The sequence below is a fragment of the Typopeltis vanoorti genome, chromosome 22 (assembly GCF_054136105.1).
Source record: "Typopeltis vanoorti isolate ZY-2024b chromosome 22, IOZ_Tvanoo_1.0, whole genome shotgun sequence".
In the NCBI taxonomy this organism is placed as follows: domain Eukaryota; kingdom Metazoa; phylum Arthropoda; class Arachnida; order Uropygi; family Thelyphonidae; genus Typopeltis; species Typopeltis vanoorti.
In genome coordinates this window covers 37439276-37460335 of record NC_143570.1, presented here as the reverse complement: position 1 = coordinate 37460335, position 21060 = coordinate 37439276, and the positions used below count along the sequence as shown (strand labels likewise).

Genomic DNA, 21060 nt, shown 5'->3' with positions numbered 1-21060 from the left:
TCTTTTCCCTAACAGCTATAACCTCTAACTCTTCAAGAAAAAGTCAATAGATTTCTTTTTCTCATCTCTCAACTGCACCCCATACATGCCAATGATGTGTTATAGGTTCTTCTACCCCTCATATTGATATATATTAAAAAATGAAAAAAAAAGTAGAATTAGATCCTTTACAAATTGGAGTTAGCAAAACTCAGATTGAATTTTAATGTTACACTCATAAATTTTATATATAGATATTTCTTTAACTTTTGAAAATAAAATAGTCTTTAAAACTTTTTTTTGTACAGTAAACTCTTGATTCAATGGACTTTGGATTTAATGGATATAATTTGACAAATAAATACAGATGATGAAATAATTAATAATAAAAAAAAAACGATGGAGTGATTGGCAATGTTTCTAGATTGCATCTTCAGATACATTCGCATATATATTTGTGATATTTCTTGCATACTTGTAATAGTTCGAGCACGCGTGCATGTGATTTGGTTCATTAGCATAGTGTCAATAGCGTTGCTAGCACAAAACGTGTGGTGTTTAGGCTGTTGCTGGAGTAATTTTTAGTTAAATTGTTATTAATCATTATTAATATCAGTTAATATGTCTGGGGTTAAAAAAAATGAGTAAACTTGATGATAGCACAAATTTGAATTAATAAGTGGTGCATCTGTTGCTCATGTTTGTGAACTTTATAGAGTGAAAAAGCAAACAGTTTTGGACATAAGCAAAAATAAAGACAAACTTACTCAGTTTTTGCTAAAATATAGCGTTGAGAGCTCCGAAAGTGGTTTCACTGTGGCGGATAAGAAACGTGAAGTTGGCCAAACATAAGAGAAGGACATTAAAATATATTAATACTGTACCACTAAAAGTGTTTTATTTTCAAAACTGTTCCTAAGAAGATTCGTGATTTAACGGACTTTCAATTTTATGGACAACCCTTAGCCCTTAATAGTTCGTTAAATCGAGAGTTTACTGTATATATATTTTTTAACATGAGCAAATAACATACATGGTATTTTATTATTGCATTTAAACTATGAGTGTGCAGTGGGTTTGGTTTCCAAGCTTGTTCACCATAAGTTGATCTTAATTTACCATACTTTAAACATACAGGTTTAAATACAGTAGATAGAAGAGAGTGTGTGTGTGAGAGAAAGAGATTACAGCAGGGTAGAGCAGTGGAATGAGAATGGAGAAAGAAAGAAAGTAAGTAAATGGGAAGGAAAGGTTTGTGAGGTTATAGACTGGTGGCATCACAAAGAAGTAGTGAAATAACCACAGCTTATGGAACTTCATATAGTTTTGTTTTTATTCAAATATTTTTGTTTTATTTTTTTATGCCCACCACATAAGCTTGCAATATCTTGAGAACATCAGTGCCATGTTTATCTAGAAGTATCAGAAATAAGGATGCTGAGTTTGTGGTGGGCATAAAAAAATAAAACAAAAATATTTGAATAAAAACAAAACCATGCTGGTCTAAAGATCATTGGGAATAGAGAATATTCAATGAGAATAGAAATGGAGGGATATATGTAGGATAAGATAGAAATGATGAAACAGGATGAGGAATGCTCTGAAATGAAAATACTTCCATTCAATGTGCAGTCGAAAGATGGTAATATATGTGTTGGTTTGAGATTATTTGATGTGAGATTGAAATACACAGAACAAAATGATGTTATATTTGGGAAATGAAGTGCAGTGATTCATCTACCACCTTTTTAAGGTGGTAGATGAATTTCATTACATAGTGTGAGACCTCCACTCTTTTTACTGGAGCCCTGAAGTAGCTAGAAAAAGTATGTAGCCAAATTTAGAACCCACTAGATAATAAAATATTCACTCTCTATTTCAGTGTTTCCCAAACTGTTCCTATGACGGAACGCTTCACAAATCCTGAAATTTTCACAGAACACCTTGGTTATTTTGTAATGTATTAATTAATAATTAATTGTTAATTTAACACCAAAATTAAACAAAGTCCCTTATTCATATTAAAATTTAAATCTGGAGGCCTATTACTTTTAAAAAATCACAGCACTACGGTTATGAAACAAGTACTTTTACCCTACAATACAAACTTGGAATAAAGTATTCAGTATTACTAGATTTGAGAACCGGATACAGACTACCACTACCTTGATCTTCAATTTTAGTGGAAAAATTTTCTTTATACTTCCTTGCTGATTGGCCACTAGCATTTGCAACACAGATGTTATTTCTTTCAGTTTTGAGAACAGAGGATATGCCGCCCATTGTTGTAATCAGCTTGCAGGCAATTTTTATGATCGGTCGTAAACAGCAGTATTCTCTTTCCCGATTGTTGAAAGATTTTGATGTGTAAAAATTAATGATAATTCATGAATATTTCCATGTTTAAAAATATTTCCTTCAGTTTTGAGAACAGAGGATATGCTGCCCATTGTTATAATCCACTTGCAGGCAATTTTTATGACCTGTAATAAACAGCAGTATTCCCTTTCCCAAATGTTGAAAGGGTTCGATGTGTGAAAAGTAACGATAATTCATAAATACTTTCCATCATGGCTTGGTCACTAACATTTGCTACACAGATGTTATTAAGCGTTCTGGGTTTGAGCTTTTTGACATATTCACGAATATCATTCTCTTCAGAATATTTCCACTATAAAATATTTATTCATGAAAAATGCTCAGAAAACTAAAATGACAAATTCCAGGAGAAATTCTTGTGGAACACTTATTCACCTTCTGTGGAACACAGTTTGGGAAACCTTGCTCTATTTACACAAGTAAATTGGGAATGATGAAAAGGCGAATTACTTCATATCCTTGGGATTTCAAATGCTATGATTTATTCTTTTTTGCTTTGTAATTTTATCAGTAGATGAATACTACTACATCTTGAATTAGTATTTCTTCATTTTGTATGGTATATGCTTTTTTTATAAATACTTCTTTTTCAGGAATTCTTTGATGATTTTCTGCAGATTATCTTTTTTATGGACATTGTGATGATAAATGATATATTGAATTACATATCTTTTATTATCACTCAGTTTTCAGTTTATATTTGGCACTTGCGATTATTATGCTGATATGTTTTTGATATTTAATTCAGAATGAATAATCTCTGAGATGATCATTTTATGATACATGCACGTAAAATATTTCAGTTCTTGAATGTTTTTTCTATTAGAAATCAACATACAAAAAGTTATATCATTCTCAGGCCTTAAAAATGTTGAAATTCTGATTTGATTAGGAAGGAATAAGGTAGCATTAAAACCTGGTCGTTCATTGATGGATTGGATTCGCTTGACACATTCTGAAAAAAATCTTTCTGGTGTAGATGGTAAAATTTTAGATGTTACAGCAGAAGAACTGGCTAAACACAGCAAAAGAGATAATGCTTGGATATGTCTGAAAGGTAATTTTTTTTTTTTTTTTCAAAATTCAATTATTGTGTTGATAACATATGCATATTCTGTTAATAACATAGGTCCATTTACTAGTCAACCAAGTGGTTAGTTCTTTAACACCAATATTCTGCGAGTTAAGTTCCTTCTTAATGTCTTCATTTTTAATGTAATTTTGCCATTGATGCCATCTATCCAAATTTCTTTCAAAACCCTCATGTGAGCTCTAGTCATTGGTCATCTGTTTTGCTTCTAACCCAGCTCTCATGTCCATAAGTTAAAATTGGTTTGAATGCCATCTTATATGCTGTTTTGGCAGATTTTCTCTATACATTAAGTAATAAAGTTAATTATTTAAGATAGTCTATGTCAACATGAGTAATTTATTTAAAGAGTTGGCATTCTTGGCAGTATATTATTATTATCACATTAACTCTCCTGGAGTCAAAGAATCATTGAGAGAGAGGTTTATACCATTAACAATTATATACACTTTATAAGTAGTATACATCATATTGCATTTTTATTATGTAAGAAGTATACATTATATTACATTACATTATGTAAGATTTATACATTTATTACAAAAGTCCACAGACTTATGGAAAATCTCTCCTGCCTGCAGTATATCTATCATACTGAACCTTAAACTTATTCACACTCTTAGCATTTTGCAATACAGTTAGGCAATGCATTCCACCACCCACCCTCATATTCATCACTCTCTTGCATAATTCCCAAGGATGGCTTCTAGTTCTTGTCACTTCTTTTTGTTCCACTGTCTAAAATACTCTCTTTTGTATCTATCTGGTAAACACCTCTCAACAGCTTAAATGACTCAGTTACATCACCCCTTTGCCTTCTGTTATCTGCCAAACTCTGCAGATTATATCACTTTAATCTCTCCTCATAGCTAACATCAACTGCTTCTGTACGCTCTGCAAAGTGCCTTCATCATCTCCTCCAAACCCCATTGACCAGATTTGAGCACAGTAGTCCAGATGTGATCTGATCAGGATCTTATATAATGGATTCAGTACCATTTTTTCTGTGTTGATTAATGTTGTTAATATACAGGGTGTTCAGGATAAATTTGACAGTTTCGTAAGGAAAAAGAAAATCTTCTTTGTATCTATTAAATTTAATGAATTGACAAAAAAACATTACAGGCAGAGTTAATTGCAATACTATCAACAAGATTTACTCAAAATAACCACCATTAGCATCGATCACAGCTTCAATTCTGCTTCGGAACCTCGAACAAGCTGATGCTACAGTCTCCCTGGGAAGGGCCGCAAAAACTGTTTTAATTTTATCCATTAACTGGGCTTTTGTATTACTGGAAGTGCGATTGGTGTCTTTTTCAACTGCGCCCCATACAAAATAATCCATGGGGTTAAGGTCTGGGGAGTTTGGAGGCCAAACATTTGGACTGGTGAAGTCGTAGAAATTTTCAGACAACCATTTTTGACTTTTCCCAGAGGTGTGGCAAGGGGCCGAATCCTGCTGCCATACATACGGCCTACCATTGGCTACCCTTGTTATCCAGGGCTTGACTACAGTTAGCAACTCCACGAACAAAGCCCAAATTCCAATGCCAGGGTTCTTCAACACCTGTTCCTGCAGATTTGCGAGGAATTCTGCTGTACGAACGCAATCAGATCGTCTGCTAGGGATCTTTCTTCTTGCTACATCCTCGTAGTCACCATTGCAAGTCTCTAGTTCATGCCTGATTGTTTTTACTGTATTCAGGGAGCATTGGGCAGCAGTCGTAATATCCTTATTTTGATGGCGGGCACGAATCATCATGATACAAGTTATTCTCTTCCATGATTCAGGTGGGTTCCAGCTATCCATCCTTTCTGACATCTTGTATATGAATGAAGAAGGGTCCAAACTTTTAAATGAAGAGAAGTGTGTGTTAATACATGTAACTTACGGAAAAATATAATTAATTATAAATATGTCAAATTTATCCCGAACACCCTGTATATTGCAGCAATCATCTGAGTTGTCTTTATTATTTTTGTAACATGTCCATTAAATTTCAGATTTTGACCTGCCACAATCCCAAGATCTCTTGTTTCCTTCACCTTCTCCAGTATATTTCCACATATAGAGTACGCAGTGTCCGATCTGCAGATCCCAAAATTCAAAACTGTACATGTAGCACTTTTGAACTGATTTTGCCATTCACCTGCCCAAGTTTCCATCTTATTTAGGTCTGCTTGAAGAGCCACCACATTAGGAATACACTCAGTAGCCTTCCTGAACTTTATCATCTATAAACAGCTGATTATCCCAGAATTCCAGTGACAGTATCATTGATGTAAAGATTAAAAAGTAATGGTTCTAGCACAGAGTCTTGTGGAACTTCACTAGTAACTTCTCCTTTCCCCCAATATTGCCCCTCCATACACAACCCTTTGATATCTATCCGACAACCAATTGCCAATCCACTCCTCCAACTTAATATCCAAACCCATAGATTGCAGATTAAATAGCAGTTTATTAGATTTGTAAAATCTCAAAAAATTAAGAGTATTCATTTCTGTCATCAACCACTCTTGTTACTTTATCCTAAAAGTTAACCAGATCACTGAAACTAGAGTGCACCTTACCAAACCCATGCACACCTTTACAGATATTATTCTAATCTGCCCAAGTTTGTGTATATGAGCTCTTACAGATTCTTCCACTCCCTTAATAATCACAGAAGTAATACAAACTGGACTATAGGTTTGATGTCTTCATTTAGTTAGTCTTCTTTGATATGTTTAAAATTTATAAAATTGTACTGTAATTAACTTAATGATGATATATATTTATAAATTTAAATTAGTACATTTGAAATCTGTTCCATTTATTCTTTATATATTATAATACAGTAATGTCCATTAAGTACGAAAAGATTTATTATAATTTTTTATTTAAAATATATTGCAGCAAGAGTAATGGTGAAAGTATGACAGAAAAAATTCAGTTTCTTTACAGTTAAGGTTAGCTATTTAAGTCATTTTTCCTCATCATTAACAATGGCTTAAAGAGACCATTGTTGACTTCTTGATCTGCCATGTCGTCATTTCCATGAATGCTCAAACAGATGCTGTCACAATATTTTATTTATTTTATCTCATCTTCTTTCACATGTTTGGCTCATTAGGCTGTCTCCTGTTCAAAAGTAACTTGGCTTCATATATAAACTTAATTATTGTCCTGATAGGATGGTTAATTTTATCTACATAGTCTGCTGTGTCTGTCAAAGTGGTTTGTCTTCTGTATGCTAGAAAATTCAAACTTCTAGGAAAAACTTATCACTACTGTGAAGCTAGCCAACCTTTGCTTTTAGTTGAAGTTCTTATAAAGGTTCATTTTGTTCCAAATGGGATTTGACACTAGGTCTTTACAATCCAAAGGCATCAATAATACTGACTGAATTGCAGAGCCTCTTATTTAATTTGAAAGTCAGTTTTCTTATTGTGGTATTTCATTTTAAATATTACATTTCTGTTTTTAATATGTTTTATGTCAGTAGAACTCTTTTATGTCACAGTAATCAATAACTTAGTTTTGCTTCAGCAGCAGAGAAGATTCATCGTCATCGAATTCCTGATATGTACCCTCAAGGAATGTGCAGAATAAGCTCCATTATTAACTTATGTTACATAACAGGATCAAGAATCATTCAAGATTTATAATTGACTATAGTTCTTCCAGCTAACTTAAGCCTATTTATTTTAATAATCAGATTAAATTAATTCCTCAGAGGGTTTATTATAAGTAGAGTTATGTGAGTTATTAAAATGTATGCCAAATGAAATATTGTTCATTGAGTACAGTTGATTCCCACAACACCTAAAAAAAAAAAAACTCATTCTCTATAACAACTCAAAAGTCCTAAGCAAAGTCCATAGACGATGCTATTCTAAAGAAAATTTACTATGATAAATTCCTATAGTCATTACAAGTTTGCTTTAGTGAGAGTGAGCTGTATCAGAATGAAGGTTTGGAAACAGTCTACTAGCCATAGTGTGGCTTTATTTTGGAAAAGTATAGTTATATTGAAGTTGGAATGTATTCTGTTTAAAAATTTTATCATTTTTTAAAGGAAAGGTCTATAATATTACTCCATACATGGAATATCATCCTGGAGGTGAAGATGAACTTATGAGAGGAGCAGGAAGGGATGCTACAGATCTTTTCAATCAGGTAAACATAGTCTATGGAACATTTATTATAAGAACAAGTTTTGTATAAATCAGATTATGCATTAAAAACATTCACATAGCTTATATCTTAAAAGCATCTTTGAAATTTATGTGACTCATTTGATAGTATTAACTCTCAGTACCACAAGAAGAAAATAAATATGATAGTTTATTAAGTTGATATTATGGTGGTCAAGCCACATCCTTTAAGAATAAAAAACATAGAACACAAGGTAAAAACAATCAAGTAAATACAGAAACAATTCAGAATTGTAATAGAACAAAAGAACTAATGTCATGTAATAGGGTTGGATTTAAAGTAGTTTACTGCTGTTGGGATGAAAATGGTTTTAAAATGACTGGTTAGGGTTGCTGATGTTAACTCCAAAAATAGCATCTCAGATATGTAGTGGCCTTTTCTTCCATTTAATTCATGTAAATGGGTACTCAGCATTTGATCTGCCAGTCCTGACTTTTTATAATAATGTATATGTATTTTTCATGTTCTTCAAGGCAATTGTTAACAGATCCACCTGTCAGTCTGGAATAAGCTAGTTTGTAGGGATAAGATTCTTGTACATACTCCAGGAATATGGTCAAGGATTGCTTTGTCCTTAGGAGAACCGATAAGAATTGCTAGTTTGATGTATGGATTAAAAGTAGTGTGAAAATTATATTTATTTAGCACTTTGGTTATCTTTTCAAACATATCCCAGAAATAGGGATGAGAATACTTAAGTATAAGCAAACAAAGTTGGCAAGTGAAGTATCTTCATGACAAGGCTGCTTGTGTATAGCTATAGAAGCTGTCTATGTCACATTGATTGCCTTAGTACCCCCCCCCCCCAAAAAAAAAACAACTTCCTTTTGGATGTATGTATATTGCTGTTCATTATAGGAAAGGTTACTCCTCAGACTGGTTTCAACCTTTATTGAGGTCTCATAGGTGGGGGAGCTAGATCCAGTAAGATACTGAGGTTATCAATGCATAAGTCATACATTTTTATTTTCATATACGAGAGATTTCTGAAAAGTAAAGTAACACATTTTTTTCTGAATAAAACACAGTAGACAGATAGACCCATTAGTAACATTCAAAAGGACTGCCATTGCAGTTTGGCTTTTTTAGTTTTATAGTTAGTTTAGTTGTGTAGTTTTCAAGCACCACTCATGAGTGGTTGTACTGTAATCATTGGAAAATTGCCAAATTCACCCCTACAGCCTAACGTCTTCAGATTTCCATTTGTTCAGCCCTCCCTCAAGAAATGCCTTTTTGTGGAAGGCATTTCACTACAGATGAGGAGGTTCATCAGGCAGTGTGATGTTAGTTACCAGATGTGGGCACAGACTTCTTCAGTACTGGAATTGGTAAGCTGATCTATCATTGGGACAAGTGCATCAGTAAATTTGGAGACTTTGTGGAGAAGTAGTGCATGTTTACTTATTTCTTGATGTATAATTTCAACTTCCTATTATTAAACATCCTTGAGAAGAAATAAAGAAAGTGTTACCTTACTTTTTGGAAACCTCTCGTACAAGTAGCATATCTTATGCTACTTGTACATAAGACATATCTTATGGAAAATTTTTTTTTACTTTGTTAAAAAGTAAATCATAACAAACAACAACGAATGCCTAATTTTATGTCTGTTATAATTTACTATGTAACCAAGCAAAAAAAAAAAAAAAAAAAAAAAAAAAAGTTTCTATAGCTATCTTTGATCCAGAGTATTCTAATCAGATGGTGACATACCATTTTACTACTTGTATGGAAAATCTGACTTCTGCATTGATTTAGATTTAGCATTGATATCTTCCTGGGTTTATCTCCCACTGATGACACCTCAATGCACAAACTTTGTGTTTTCTTTATGCTCAGGTAAAGGATTGAAACAAAAACATAATTTCGATGAAAAGCCAAACGGCTATTTTTTCTGGCGAGGTTGATCAGTTAAGGGGATAAAAATCCCTTATTGTTTTTCAGCCAGTAAGCGAAACTAAGATCGAAAACTACGATCTGAACGTTTCATGCCGACGAACTGTCAGCGTACTGGCTGAAAAACAATAAGGGATTTTTATCCCCTTAATCAAAAACATAATTTCTTTAGGGATGGGAATAATTTTGTGATTTTTATGTTGAGAGAGAGAGAGAGATTGGGCATGTCATATTTTATATAGTTTCAAGCAAAAAACCAAGAACATGTCAAAGATAATTAAGTTTTGTGTCAAAACATGAGCTGTGCCATTGTAACTAATATTCCTGTCCTTATGTCTTAGTGTTTTAAGATACTTTTTGTTGATATGAATGATGGTGTGACTGTTTATGTATGAATCTTCCAACATATTAAACAGAAAAAGAATGTATTATTTTTTGTCTGTTCATTATAAGAAGAGTCACTGTTATATCTATATACATAAACAGCTGCATCATTATCAACCTGCTATCCTTAAAATACTAACATCAGCAAGGGCTATTTGTTCTTTTGACAATGTTGTTATTGGACTTAACACAGAACTCCATTATCTATGCTGCACTTTATTCCAATCACTGGCTATAGCCCTATAAAATAGATGAAATACTACTCCACCTATTCATTCCTTTCTTCCTTGAGACAAGGTAATAGCAAAATTATTCATCATGATCAAATTTCTGATGTGTATCCTCAAGGGAAGTAAAGGATGCTATGTATCACATGAAAATTTACATTACCACCAACTTCCTGTCAACAGTTTTCCTCCAAACTAGTGTGTGATATATCATAATTCCAGTATTGTCAGATCTTATATTTCAGTCTTCTAAGACGCTTCAGATTGCATCATTCTGTCTTGGTCTTCCCCTGAGGTGTTTTGCTTTTATCCTAGCATCAAACACCTGGTAATCTTTCCTCTTCCATTCTCTCTAAGTGATCATGCCACCTGAGATTAGCTCTGCTCACATATTCCTGAATGCTAACAATGTGCAGCTTCTTCTAGTTATATTAATTTTTAATATAATTCTGCCCTTGATTCCAGCTATTCACTCCCCCAATTTTTCTCAGAATCTCATATCTGTGATGTCTAGTCCATGATCAACTGCATGACTCCGAACCCAGCTCTCAGATCCATAAGTTAATACTGGGTTGAACATTGTATTTTATACAGCTAGTGTAGTGTTTTGAATAATTTCTCCATGATTTCTCTATTATTATATATAAATTTTTCACATTGGACTCTTCACAATACTAGCTTTGCTTATTCTGTTGTCTGTTTCCATATTTAATTTTTTTTTATTAATTGATATTTTCAATGTCTCTGCCTATTTTCACAGTGTTTTTGTATTACTGATTTTCATGCCAAATTTGTTACAGCAGTTATTCAGTTTAGTTAAGGAATCCTGGACTTATATAGTGGATTTATTTAGGAGTATAACATCATCTGCATAAAGTAAAGAGTTGAAGTTAACCTCTCCAATTTTGATATCGGGTTTAATGCCACTTCCCTTCTTAATGTGATTCATACAGATGATGAATAATAGTGGACATTGTGTATACCCTTGTCTTCTTACACCTGATTTTTCATCAAACCATCTTCATGCACATCTCCTTCCATTCTAACTACTGACTTACAATATAAATATAGACTGCATGTTGCTCATTATAATGTCCTGCATACACCATATAATAAGTGTTTTGAATAGCTTTTCTCTTGGCACAGTGCCACACACACACACACACACACACACACACACACACACCTTTCCTAGATCTACAAAACTTAAACAGAGATCATTGTTATATTCTCATGATTTCTCAACTGTCTTAAAGTGAATATCTGATTCTGTACAATTTCTGTTTTGCTTGAATCCAGAGTTTTTCATTTTTCTTAGTTTCTTTTTCAGTATGCTTGCATAAATCTTACTAGGAACACACAGGGAAATTCAATAATTCTCACATTCAGCTGACCTTCTGATCATGACTTCTGAATTATGTAGTGCTGCAATGTAAAACATTTATACTTCCATATATGAGCATTTCTAGTTGAATATCATCTGCTTCAGATGTCTTTTGATATTTTGGATTACAGATGACTTTTTCTACCTCAACTACTGATATGTTCTCTTGATTGCATTTGCCTTGAATAATTTCTGTGAGTGTTCCATCATTGCTTGTTTCATTTAGCAGTCATTTAAAGTTTCCTCCAAATATCTATGATATTGTAGGCGTAGGTTTCTGTGGTTTAGCATTTAATAAGAAAGATTCCGGTAATTGGACCACGTGTTTATTAAGATAAATAATAATAAAAAAAACCCGACAAGTTTCGTAAGTCATTTGACTTGCATCTTCAAAGGTCAAAGGGAAAAGTTTAAACACAAGCAATGAGAAATTACTCAAAATAGTTCATTCTATGTAGTTGTGGCTATCTAACTGTTCATTAAATTAAATATCCAAATTCAGATTCAGTGCAATGCTAAGTTTGAACAATGCGGGATGCTGTCATGTTTTGTTGTTCACTTTCACATTGTCCGAGGTCTGACTTGAGTATATTTTTTATCAATGCTGACCAAACTTGATGTAGAATTAGGTCCTGGAATTAGCCCCAGTTAGACGACCACAACTATAGAATGAACTATTTTGAATAATTTCTCATTTCTTGTGTTTAAACTTTTAGTTATCTTTTACCCCTGAAGATGCAAGTCAAACGACTTACAAAACTTGTCAGGTTTGTTTTTTATTGTTAACTATGATATCTTTATCATCAGTTTTCATGTTCTTTGTCATGTGTTTCCTTTTAGAGTACTCTTTCATCCATTTCTAAGCTTTTTTAATAGTCTCTAGAACGTTTTGCTACTACCTTTATGATATTTATTTTCTATATTCTTATTCAAGTTCTTTCCATTACTTTTGTTTAATTACTTTTACACACACACTGCTTTGCTTGCTTACAGTTTTTCTTTGTATTCCCTTAGAGTACATGATCAAATATTCCTGTCCTTATGTATTAGTGTTTTAAGATACTTTTTGTTGATATGACTTGAAAAGTATTGCCAAGAGTTTTCTATATATGTTTTTTTTTTTTTTTTCATTATTCCTTTAATTTTCAGAGAGGAAAGTGGTGGATTTTTCTGCAAGGATAGAAAATTCAGAACATCAAGTTCTGATTTTTCTATCCTTGCAAATAAATAAATCACATTTCTCTTTTTCTGAATCAATGTTGTCTTCACAATCTGCCACTGAGTCTTCAATTCTTGATTCTTGTTTTTAAACTCTTTCATTTTTTCTTCAATTTTATGGACTGTTTGGGTAAATGAGAAGAAGGAAAGCATTAATGTATGTGAAAAGTGTCTTAATAGATTAGAGCAATTAGAAATAGGAGCAAGAGTCAGATTCATAGTAGAACTTAAGCAAGAGTTAGTGAAAATGAAAAGTGAAATGAAACATATGGAAGAGGATATTAAACATCTAAAGAAGAGATTGGCTGATGAGAATGACAAGATGGAAGTTAGTAGTATGAAGAAAGACTCAAAGGATAGTCGTATATCATTGTATGAGGACTTGATCATTTGAAGTGTGATGATTAATAAAATGCACAAAACATGCTTTCCTGGCAGAACAACGAATCAAATAACTGATGCATTTCCGAAAAGGAGAGACTAAGCGTCAAAATTAGTGGTAGTCATGAGCACAAATGACATAATTGAACTTGAGGAAGTTGTTGCGGCAGGTAAAGAATAATAGTATTATTGAAAAAGTCGTGGGCATGTTGCCCAGGTATGATAATAGTGAATTGAGGAGAGCAGAGATAATGAATAATAAAATGGCTGAGTTGTGTGAGGTAAAGGGGGTTCAATTTGTATATTTATGGAGTGAATTTGAAGGGAAGTTGGAATGGTTTATTATTATTATCATCATCATCATCCCAAAACCCCATGCAGTCAAAGACTCATCTAGGAGGTCCATTTGTCATACACACACAGCTCAGCATACCACGCTATAAACACAAAGGATAGTATTTTTAAATTCTCTGCAGACACCACACTCTCAGACAAGGCATTCCAATCATTCACAACTCTGCATGCAAAAAACCTCCCCTGCTCAAACTCTCCTTATACAGCTTCCAGGGATGACCTCTGGTTTTCTCCTGATCTCCCACCATTTTCTGTGAAACCTCTCCAACATTGATCCTATAACAACCCCTTACTAATTTGTAGGTCTCTATCATATCAGCCCCTCTTCCTCCTATCCACTAGACTCTGTAAATTGGATCTTATCAACATTGGAGAAGGTCCACAGACTAGTGACTAAGACAATATCAGAACTTTGAAATGCTGGCTATGGAGAGAGATTGAAGAAATGTGGATTGCAGAGTTTAGTGGATAGGAGGAAGAGAGGTGATATTATAGAGACATTTAAGTTAGCGAGAGGGTTTTATCATATTAATCCAGATGAGATTATAAAAGGAGTAGAAGGCGAGAGGGGGAAAAATATCCCCTTTTTTTCAGGGATGACCTCTGAAATAACTTTCAGAGGTCATCCCTGAAAGTTGTGTAAAAGTTTGGTGAAGAGGGATTTGAGAAGTAGATTTTTTACATGAAGAATTGTCATTGAATGGAATGCATTACCAGAATGTGTTGTTAATGCAAGGAGTGTTAAGGATTTTAAGATTCAGTATGATAAACATGTTGTCAGTTGAATGAATCTGCCAACTCCATGAAGGGTGCAGTAATAATAATACTTATTAGCTTTGCTCATTTCTTCAAATTTTCCAAACATGTTTCTGTGCATTTAGCATTTATCTCTGACTGTTGTTTTTCTCCAACAAGGACTATTTCTTTTTCAATTGCCTTCTTTGATGACTCAGAAAATTGCTACACGTCTTTCTTATTAGAACATCGCATAGGCCACATGCACAAACTTCCTACCATTCAAGATTTTCTTCATGTTTAGCATTGCATTGAATACTGTAGTATTCCTTCTTTTTCCTGATCATTTATGCTGGAATGTAGCATCTTTGTTATTTAGAAGAATATCATTGCCTTTTAGTTCACGCCACTAGGAAATACAACTTGGTCAGCATAATCCCAACTTTCCAGCTCAGTTTCATTAATTCAGTACCTGGATGGATATTTACTAATAGAATGTAGTATGAGGTGAGGTGAGGATTTGATATTAAGTCAGAAGCCCCGAGTTACTTCTCCATATTCTTTAAAAGGCTGTGCAGTGGTATCCTTCTAGTTATCTAACTTTGATTCCTTAAGCAATCCCCTCCTCCCTCCCAAGCAAAACTAGTTTTCATTCTCTATATTTGGGTACATCATTTAATACTTCTGACTGTACAGTTGTATATCACTATATTACCAGTTTTTTTTTGTGATGATATTAATTTTCACTTGGGATATTTTAATTAGAATTATTAGCAAATAAATTTTATCTGTTAAATTATGATAACTATAATGCATTTATCATAATGGGTCATCTAAATATAACACTTGTTAACTATCTAGTTTGGTATCTGTAGTACTAACAAGAATCCTAAATAATAAAATAGCAAAGGAAATTAATCTATTAGATTATTATTGTTGTTGTTCCGGGCAACTCCAAGGAGTCGACAGACTCATTGAGGGAGGCCCTAACATCATGTCAAGAACAACTATTCGACATTCACACAGTATCTATCATACCTTGCCTTGAACTCATTCACGGTCGTAGCACCCACAACAGACTTTGGAAGCTTATTCCACTCATTCACTACTCTCCAAGTAAAAAACCTAGCTCTAACACCCTTGTCAACCACGCTCTTGCCCAGCTTCCATTCATGGCTCCTAGTCCTCCCACCACAGTCATATTTTCAAAAATATCTTCTGGATCAATCTTATGGAAACCCTTCAGTAATTTGAATGTCTCAATCATATCACCCCTCCTTCGCCTATCGACCAATTTTTGCAACCCACAAATCTTCAACCTATTCTCATAAGGTTCATTCCACAGACCTGCTATCATCTTGGTCACTCGTCTCTGGATCCTCTCCACTTCTTCCCCATCATGAAGAAACCCTGGTGCCCATAACTGGGCACAGTAGTCCAGATGGGATCTTATCAAGGCTCGATACAGAGGAACAACAACTTGTTTGTCTCTGCATGTTAAAGTATTTTTCAGAAGCCAAGTGATTTGGTGAGCTGTTTTAGTCACTTTTGCAATGTGCCCCCTAAACTTCAATTCCCTATCCACCAACACTCCCAAATCTCTGGCCTCATCAATCTTCTTGAGTACGGTTCCACCAATGCGATATACTGCTGCTATTCTTTTCACCCCAAAGTGCATAACCTTACACTTTGGCACATTAAATTGACATCCATTTTTCCTAGCCCAGTCCTCCAAACTATCCAAATCATCCTGTAAAATTTTGACATCCTGTGCACTCATAATTGCTCTACCCAACTTTGCATCTTCAGCAAACAAGTGAACACTTCCTCTCAAATCCTTTCCTATATCATTGATGAACAAAATGAAAAGCAGTGGTCCAAGAACAGAGCCCTGTGGCACTCCACTAGTCACAAGCCGTCTTTTAGACTCCACTCCTGAATAAACCACTCTCTGGTATCTCTCCTTCAACCACCCTCCTATCCATTTCACCAACCCTATATCTATCCCCATCTGCTCCAGTTTACTGATTAGGGTTCTATGTGGTATCCTATCAAAAGCCTTGGCAAGGTCCAGTAGTATTACTGTAAACCCATTACCCCTATCCAGTTCAGCCGTCACTGTGTTATAAAACGTGAGCAAGTTACTGAGCCATGATCTACCCTTCACAAAACCATGTTGTCCCCCATACAATATCCCATTTTCATCTATCCAATCCTGTATTCTTTTCTTGACTAATTTCTCTAAGACCTTGACAATGATTCCTGATATGCTAATCGGTCAGTAATTTACAACAGCAGTCTTGGAACCACCTTTATGCAGTGGAACTATTTTCCCCTCTTTCCACCCGCTCGGGACTAACCCAGACCCGAGACTCAAATTAAACAAAATGGTCAAGGGTACCGACAATTCTTTAGCTGCACAACACGAGCTGGTATACCATCCAATCCCAGGGATGTATTGACATTGAGGTTATGCAATAGACTACTCACCTCCACTTCATTCACCACAATTCCCGTATAATCTACTGGTATCGTTTCTGCAATGTCACCACCTGGATGATATATTCTTGCAAAAGTGCTCACTCAGTAACTCAACTATATCAACTGATTCAGTTACCTCCCTACCATCGGCATTCTTTAAAATCATTCTGCCATGTACATTTTTCCTTTTACTTGCTACATATCTAAAAAACTGTTTAGGATTCTCTTTAGCCTGCATGGCCAATGTTCTTTCGTAATCCTTTTTTGCTTTTCTTACCACACTCGTTACCCTTCTGGCCTGTGCTTTATACCATTCATGTGCCTGCCGGTCACCTTTCTCCTTAAATTCCCTCCATAGTTGTTTCTTTTTTTTTGCAGCTCAAGCTTAATGGTGTTATTCATCCATTTAACCCCTAGTTGATTTATTATTCGGACTCTAGGTATACAGTCAGCCATTGCTTCATGCAAACACTTCTTAACTACCTCCCATGCACTATCGATTTCTAGTCCTTGCAGTTGTACATGCCATGGCACTGAACCAATCAAACTCCTAAGCTTGTCATACTTTCCAGCCCGATAATTCTACATGTACCCTGTCTTAATTGAAAATTCTACACCTTTAGCCACCTCCCAAGTCAAGACACTATGATCACTCTCACCGATTGGTGGCAATGTGGTCATATTTGTTACAGCCAAATCCTCAGATGTAATTACTAGGTCAAGCACTCTCTCTGACCCCTAGTATTTTCCATTACATGCTGTTGCAGATAGTTATCCCTTAATAACTGCATAAAATCCAATTCTTTCCTCCCGTGTGTCCTCTCCTCACTCCAATCAATGCGACCATAGTTGAAATCTCCCATAATAATCACCCTCCTTCCACTCATTTCTTCTATTTGCTTGTGCATACTGTCACCACCATCTTTTCCATCACCTGGTCTATAGCAGCACCCAATTGTATATTTAGTTCTGCTAGCCACAATCTCACACCAAATGGCCTCAAATGTGCTCTTTTCTCTATCCTGCAATTCAACTTCTATTCTCCTTGGCTGCAGCTCATCAGCTATCATCAACAATACTCCTCCCCCCATTTTATTCTCCCTGTCATTCCTGAACACACTATACCCATCACATTCAATTCCACTAGCTATATCATCTACAGTCAGCCATGTTTCACTAATACCAATAACCTGTGGTCTGGAAGTGCCAACCATGGCCAAAAACTCTTCCTTCTTGTTCCTAATACTCCTAGCATTAGTGTACATGAATTTAAGACCCCCATTAGCCCCAACCCTACCTTGATGCCTTATATTAACTATCCCACTCTGATTTGTTGTCCTTATTTGCTCGGGCATATTATATTCATTCTTACATTCAACTGCCTCCCTAAGGACTGTATATCTACTCCCCCCCCCTTAATAAATCTAGTTTCCCTGAATTTGCACATCCACCACATTCAGCAACACTTTCTCAAGTCTTCTTACACCGTAACCATTCAAATGCCAGCCATCCATGTTATATAGATCCTTTCACCCATCGAACTCACTCCACACGTCCACAAATTCCACACCACTCGTCATACATAACCCACGCATAAAGTCATTCACAATTATGGCCCTCCTTTTAAACATTTCACTGTCATACCGTGGCAAAAGACTAATCATTCTAACTCTCTCACTCTTTTCTTTTGCTACCTCAAACAATTCTTTCAGGTCTTCTATCGTTTCCATTTTGTCTCCTTTCAAATCATTTGTACCTGCCACAACAATCATTTCTTTCACCCTTTCCTTTTGTTCTCTAATAGCCTCAGTTACATCCTTTATGGTCGCACCAGGTTGGTATGATTTTGTCAAATCCTCTACTATCACACCTCATGCTAACGAGTCTCCATACAGTACTCTATCCTTCATTTTGTTCATGTTCACACTCATACGTCTATTTTTCCTGTCATACTTTTTATTATTGGCTGGTTCATTCAGTCGACTTTTGCTCATACACTCTAGCTGCTGTTTTGCCCTTTGTATTGCACCATTCAACAACGCGATCTCACTCATTGCGTCTATCTCATCTTTTTTATTCTCAGTAAAACCATTAATACTATCATTCACACTTTCTACATTCACACTCTCACAATTCTCTGGTACAACCTCGCCGTTTCTTGTTATATCCCTATTTTCTTCATTCTGAAGTTTGACAAAAATATCACACTCACGATCCGAGATACTCTTCAATTTCTCATTCTCCCTACATTTTCTACTCATATTCACTCCTTTATTATCATCTAACCACACTCCGACCGCACTCTGCAAAGTATACATTTCGCAGCTAGTACACTGAATCATCTCTTTTATACTACCGTTCTTTGATAAAGATGGTGAACCATCATTACTGGCCGCCATTTTCCTTCGTACTGGAGCCGTACTTACTTGCAACATATTTTATCAAATTATAAATTATAACACACAAAAAGATGCACTAAGAGACGCAAGGCAAACAAAACTACACAATATTAAATAAATTTATCAACGATAACTGAAAATAATACTTATCTTATCCGGAGCTTTCACGAACACTACACACTACAAATCCCTCCAGCGGCGACAGCCCCAATAAAATATGTCATAAAGACCCACAAAATACTCATATAACCTCGAACCCCAATTCCTGATAGATGAACAACAAGGTTTCAGAAAAGTTAGATCATTTACAGATGCAATATTCTTAATCAGACAATTGATAGAGAAAACAATAGAATACAATAAGAAACTATTTATATGCTTTATAAATTCAGAAAAAGTATTTGACAGAATATTAATTCAAGATGTAATAGAAATATTGCAGAGAAGAAAACATAATACAAATAATTAAAGAAATATACGATGATAATAGCTGTATAATAAAAACACAAGGAAAAATAAGTAAAGAGATACAAATTAGTAATGGCATTAAACAAGGAGACTCTTTAAGGCCAACAATATTCAATATAATAATGGATGAAATCATATGAAAAGTTAATAAAATACAAAATACAGGAATGAAGATAAATAATAGAATAATAAGAACTATGTGTTATGCAGAAGATGAAACTCAGCTACAAATATTACTACATACATTTCATAAAGCAACAAAATTATATAATATGAAGATATCAAAAACTAAAACAAAATGTATGACAATATCACAAGAACCACAAAGATGCAAATTGGAATTGGAAGGTACTATTATTGAACAAATAAATTACAACTATTTGGGTATACAACTGAACTGGGAAGGAAGGCTACATTTAGAAGTGAGAAAACAAGTTGCAAAAGCTGCAATAATATCAGGATGTTTGAATGAAACAATATGAGAAAACAAACATCTTAGAGTAGAGACAAAAACCAGAATTTATAAAGCAGTAATCAGGCCTTATAATAAATTTAGTTTAATCCTTTATCCAAGTGTAAGCAAACAAAGTTTGCGCATGAAAATATCTTCAGGATTGAGGTAAGGTGGTACATCCCTTGGCAACTCGTAGCAAAGGTGGACCAAGCTCTCATCACTCCTTGTCTCAGTATCTCCCATAATGCAAAGCACATCTCCTTGCGGACATGTATAATGCTATGCATTAAGGGAAGGGCCACTACCCAGACCAGTTTCGACCTTTATTGAGGTCTCGTCAGAAGTGCAAAATAAACTTCCAACATCTTTCTCTAAATCCAGAGTAATTTAATAATAAAGTGGTACACTGGTTGGCAACTCGTATAGGTAAATATGACCTCTCCATTGCTTCTGCATTAGTATCACCACTCTGGGTCTGCCTCCCACTGACGAGACCTCAATAAAGGTCGAAACTGGTCTGGGTAGTGGCCCTTCCCTTAATGCATAGCATTGTACATGTCCGCAAGGAGATATGCTTTGCATTATGAGAGATACTGAGACAAGGAGTGATGAGAGATTGGTCCACTTTTGCTACGAGTTGCCAAGGGATGTTACCACCTTACCTCAGTCCTGAAGATATTTTCAGGTGCAAACTTTGTTTGCTTACACTTGGATAAGGGATTAAACTAAATTTATTATAGTCTAACCAAGTGCAAAATAAACTTCCAGTAATCAGGCCTATTATGACATATAATGCAGAAACAAGACCAGACACTAGAAAAACAAGACAAATGTTAAACACAGGTGAAATGAATATATTAAGAAAAATAATAAATAAACTAGATTAGATAAAATAAAAAATACAGATATAAGAAAACAATGTAAAATACAAGCAATAAACAATTGGATATTAACCCGAAGAATAAAATGGATTGAACATGTAGAGAGAAGTAAAGATAGAATAATAAAACAAGTCTATAGTTGGAAC

At 34.7% G+C, this 21060-nt stretch overlaps 1 protein-coding gene across 7 annotated transcripts in view; it reads left to right on the top strand.

The window, feature by feature from the left end:
* The window catches only part of LOC150094318 (cytochrome b5 reductase 4), a 266376-nt gene that overhangs the window by 89191 nt on the left and 156125 nt on the right, over positions 1 to 21060 (top strand). For all 7 annotated transcript variants that reach the window (XR_016550236.1, XM_090411979.1, XM_090411980.1 and 4 more), the window contains exons 3-4: positions 3251 to 3415; positions 7513 to 7613. Coding sequence is in view for 6 of the 7 variants with exons in the window: in XM_090411979.1 (XP_090268105.1) it covers positions 3251 to 3415; positions 7513 to 7613 (266 nt within the window). In the remaining variant the exon portion in view is untranslated. The remainder of the gene's footprint in view (positions 1 to 3250; positions 3416 to 7512; positions 7614 to 21060) is intronic.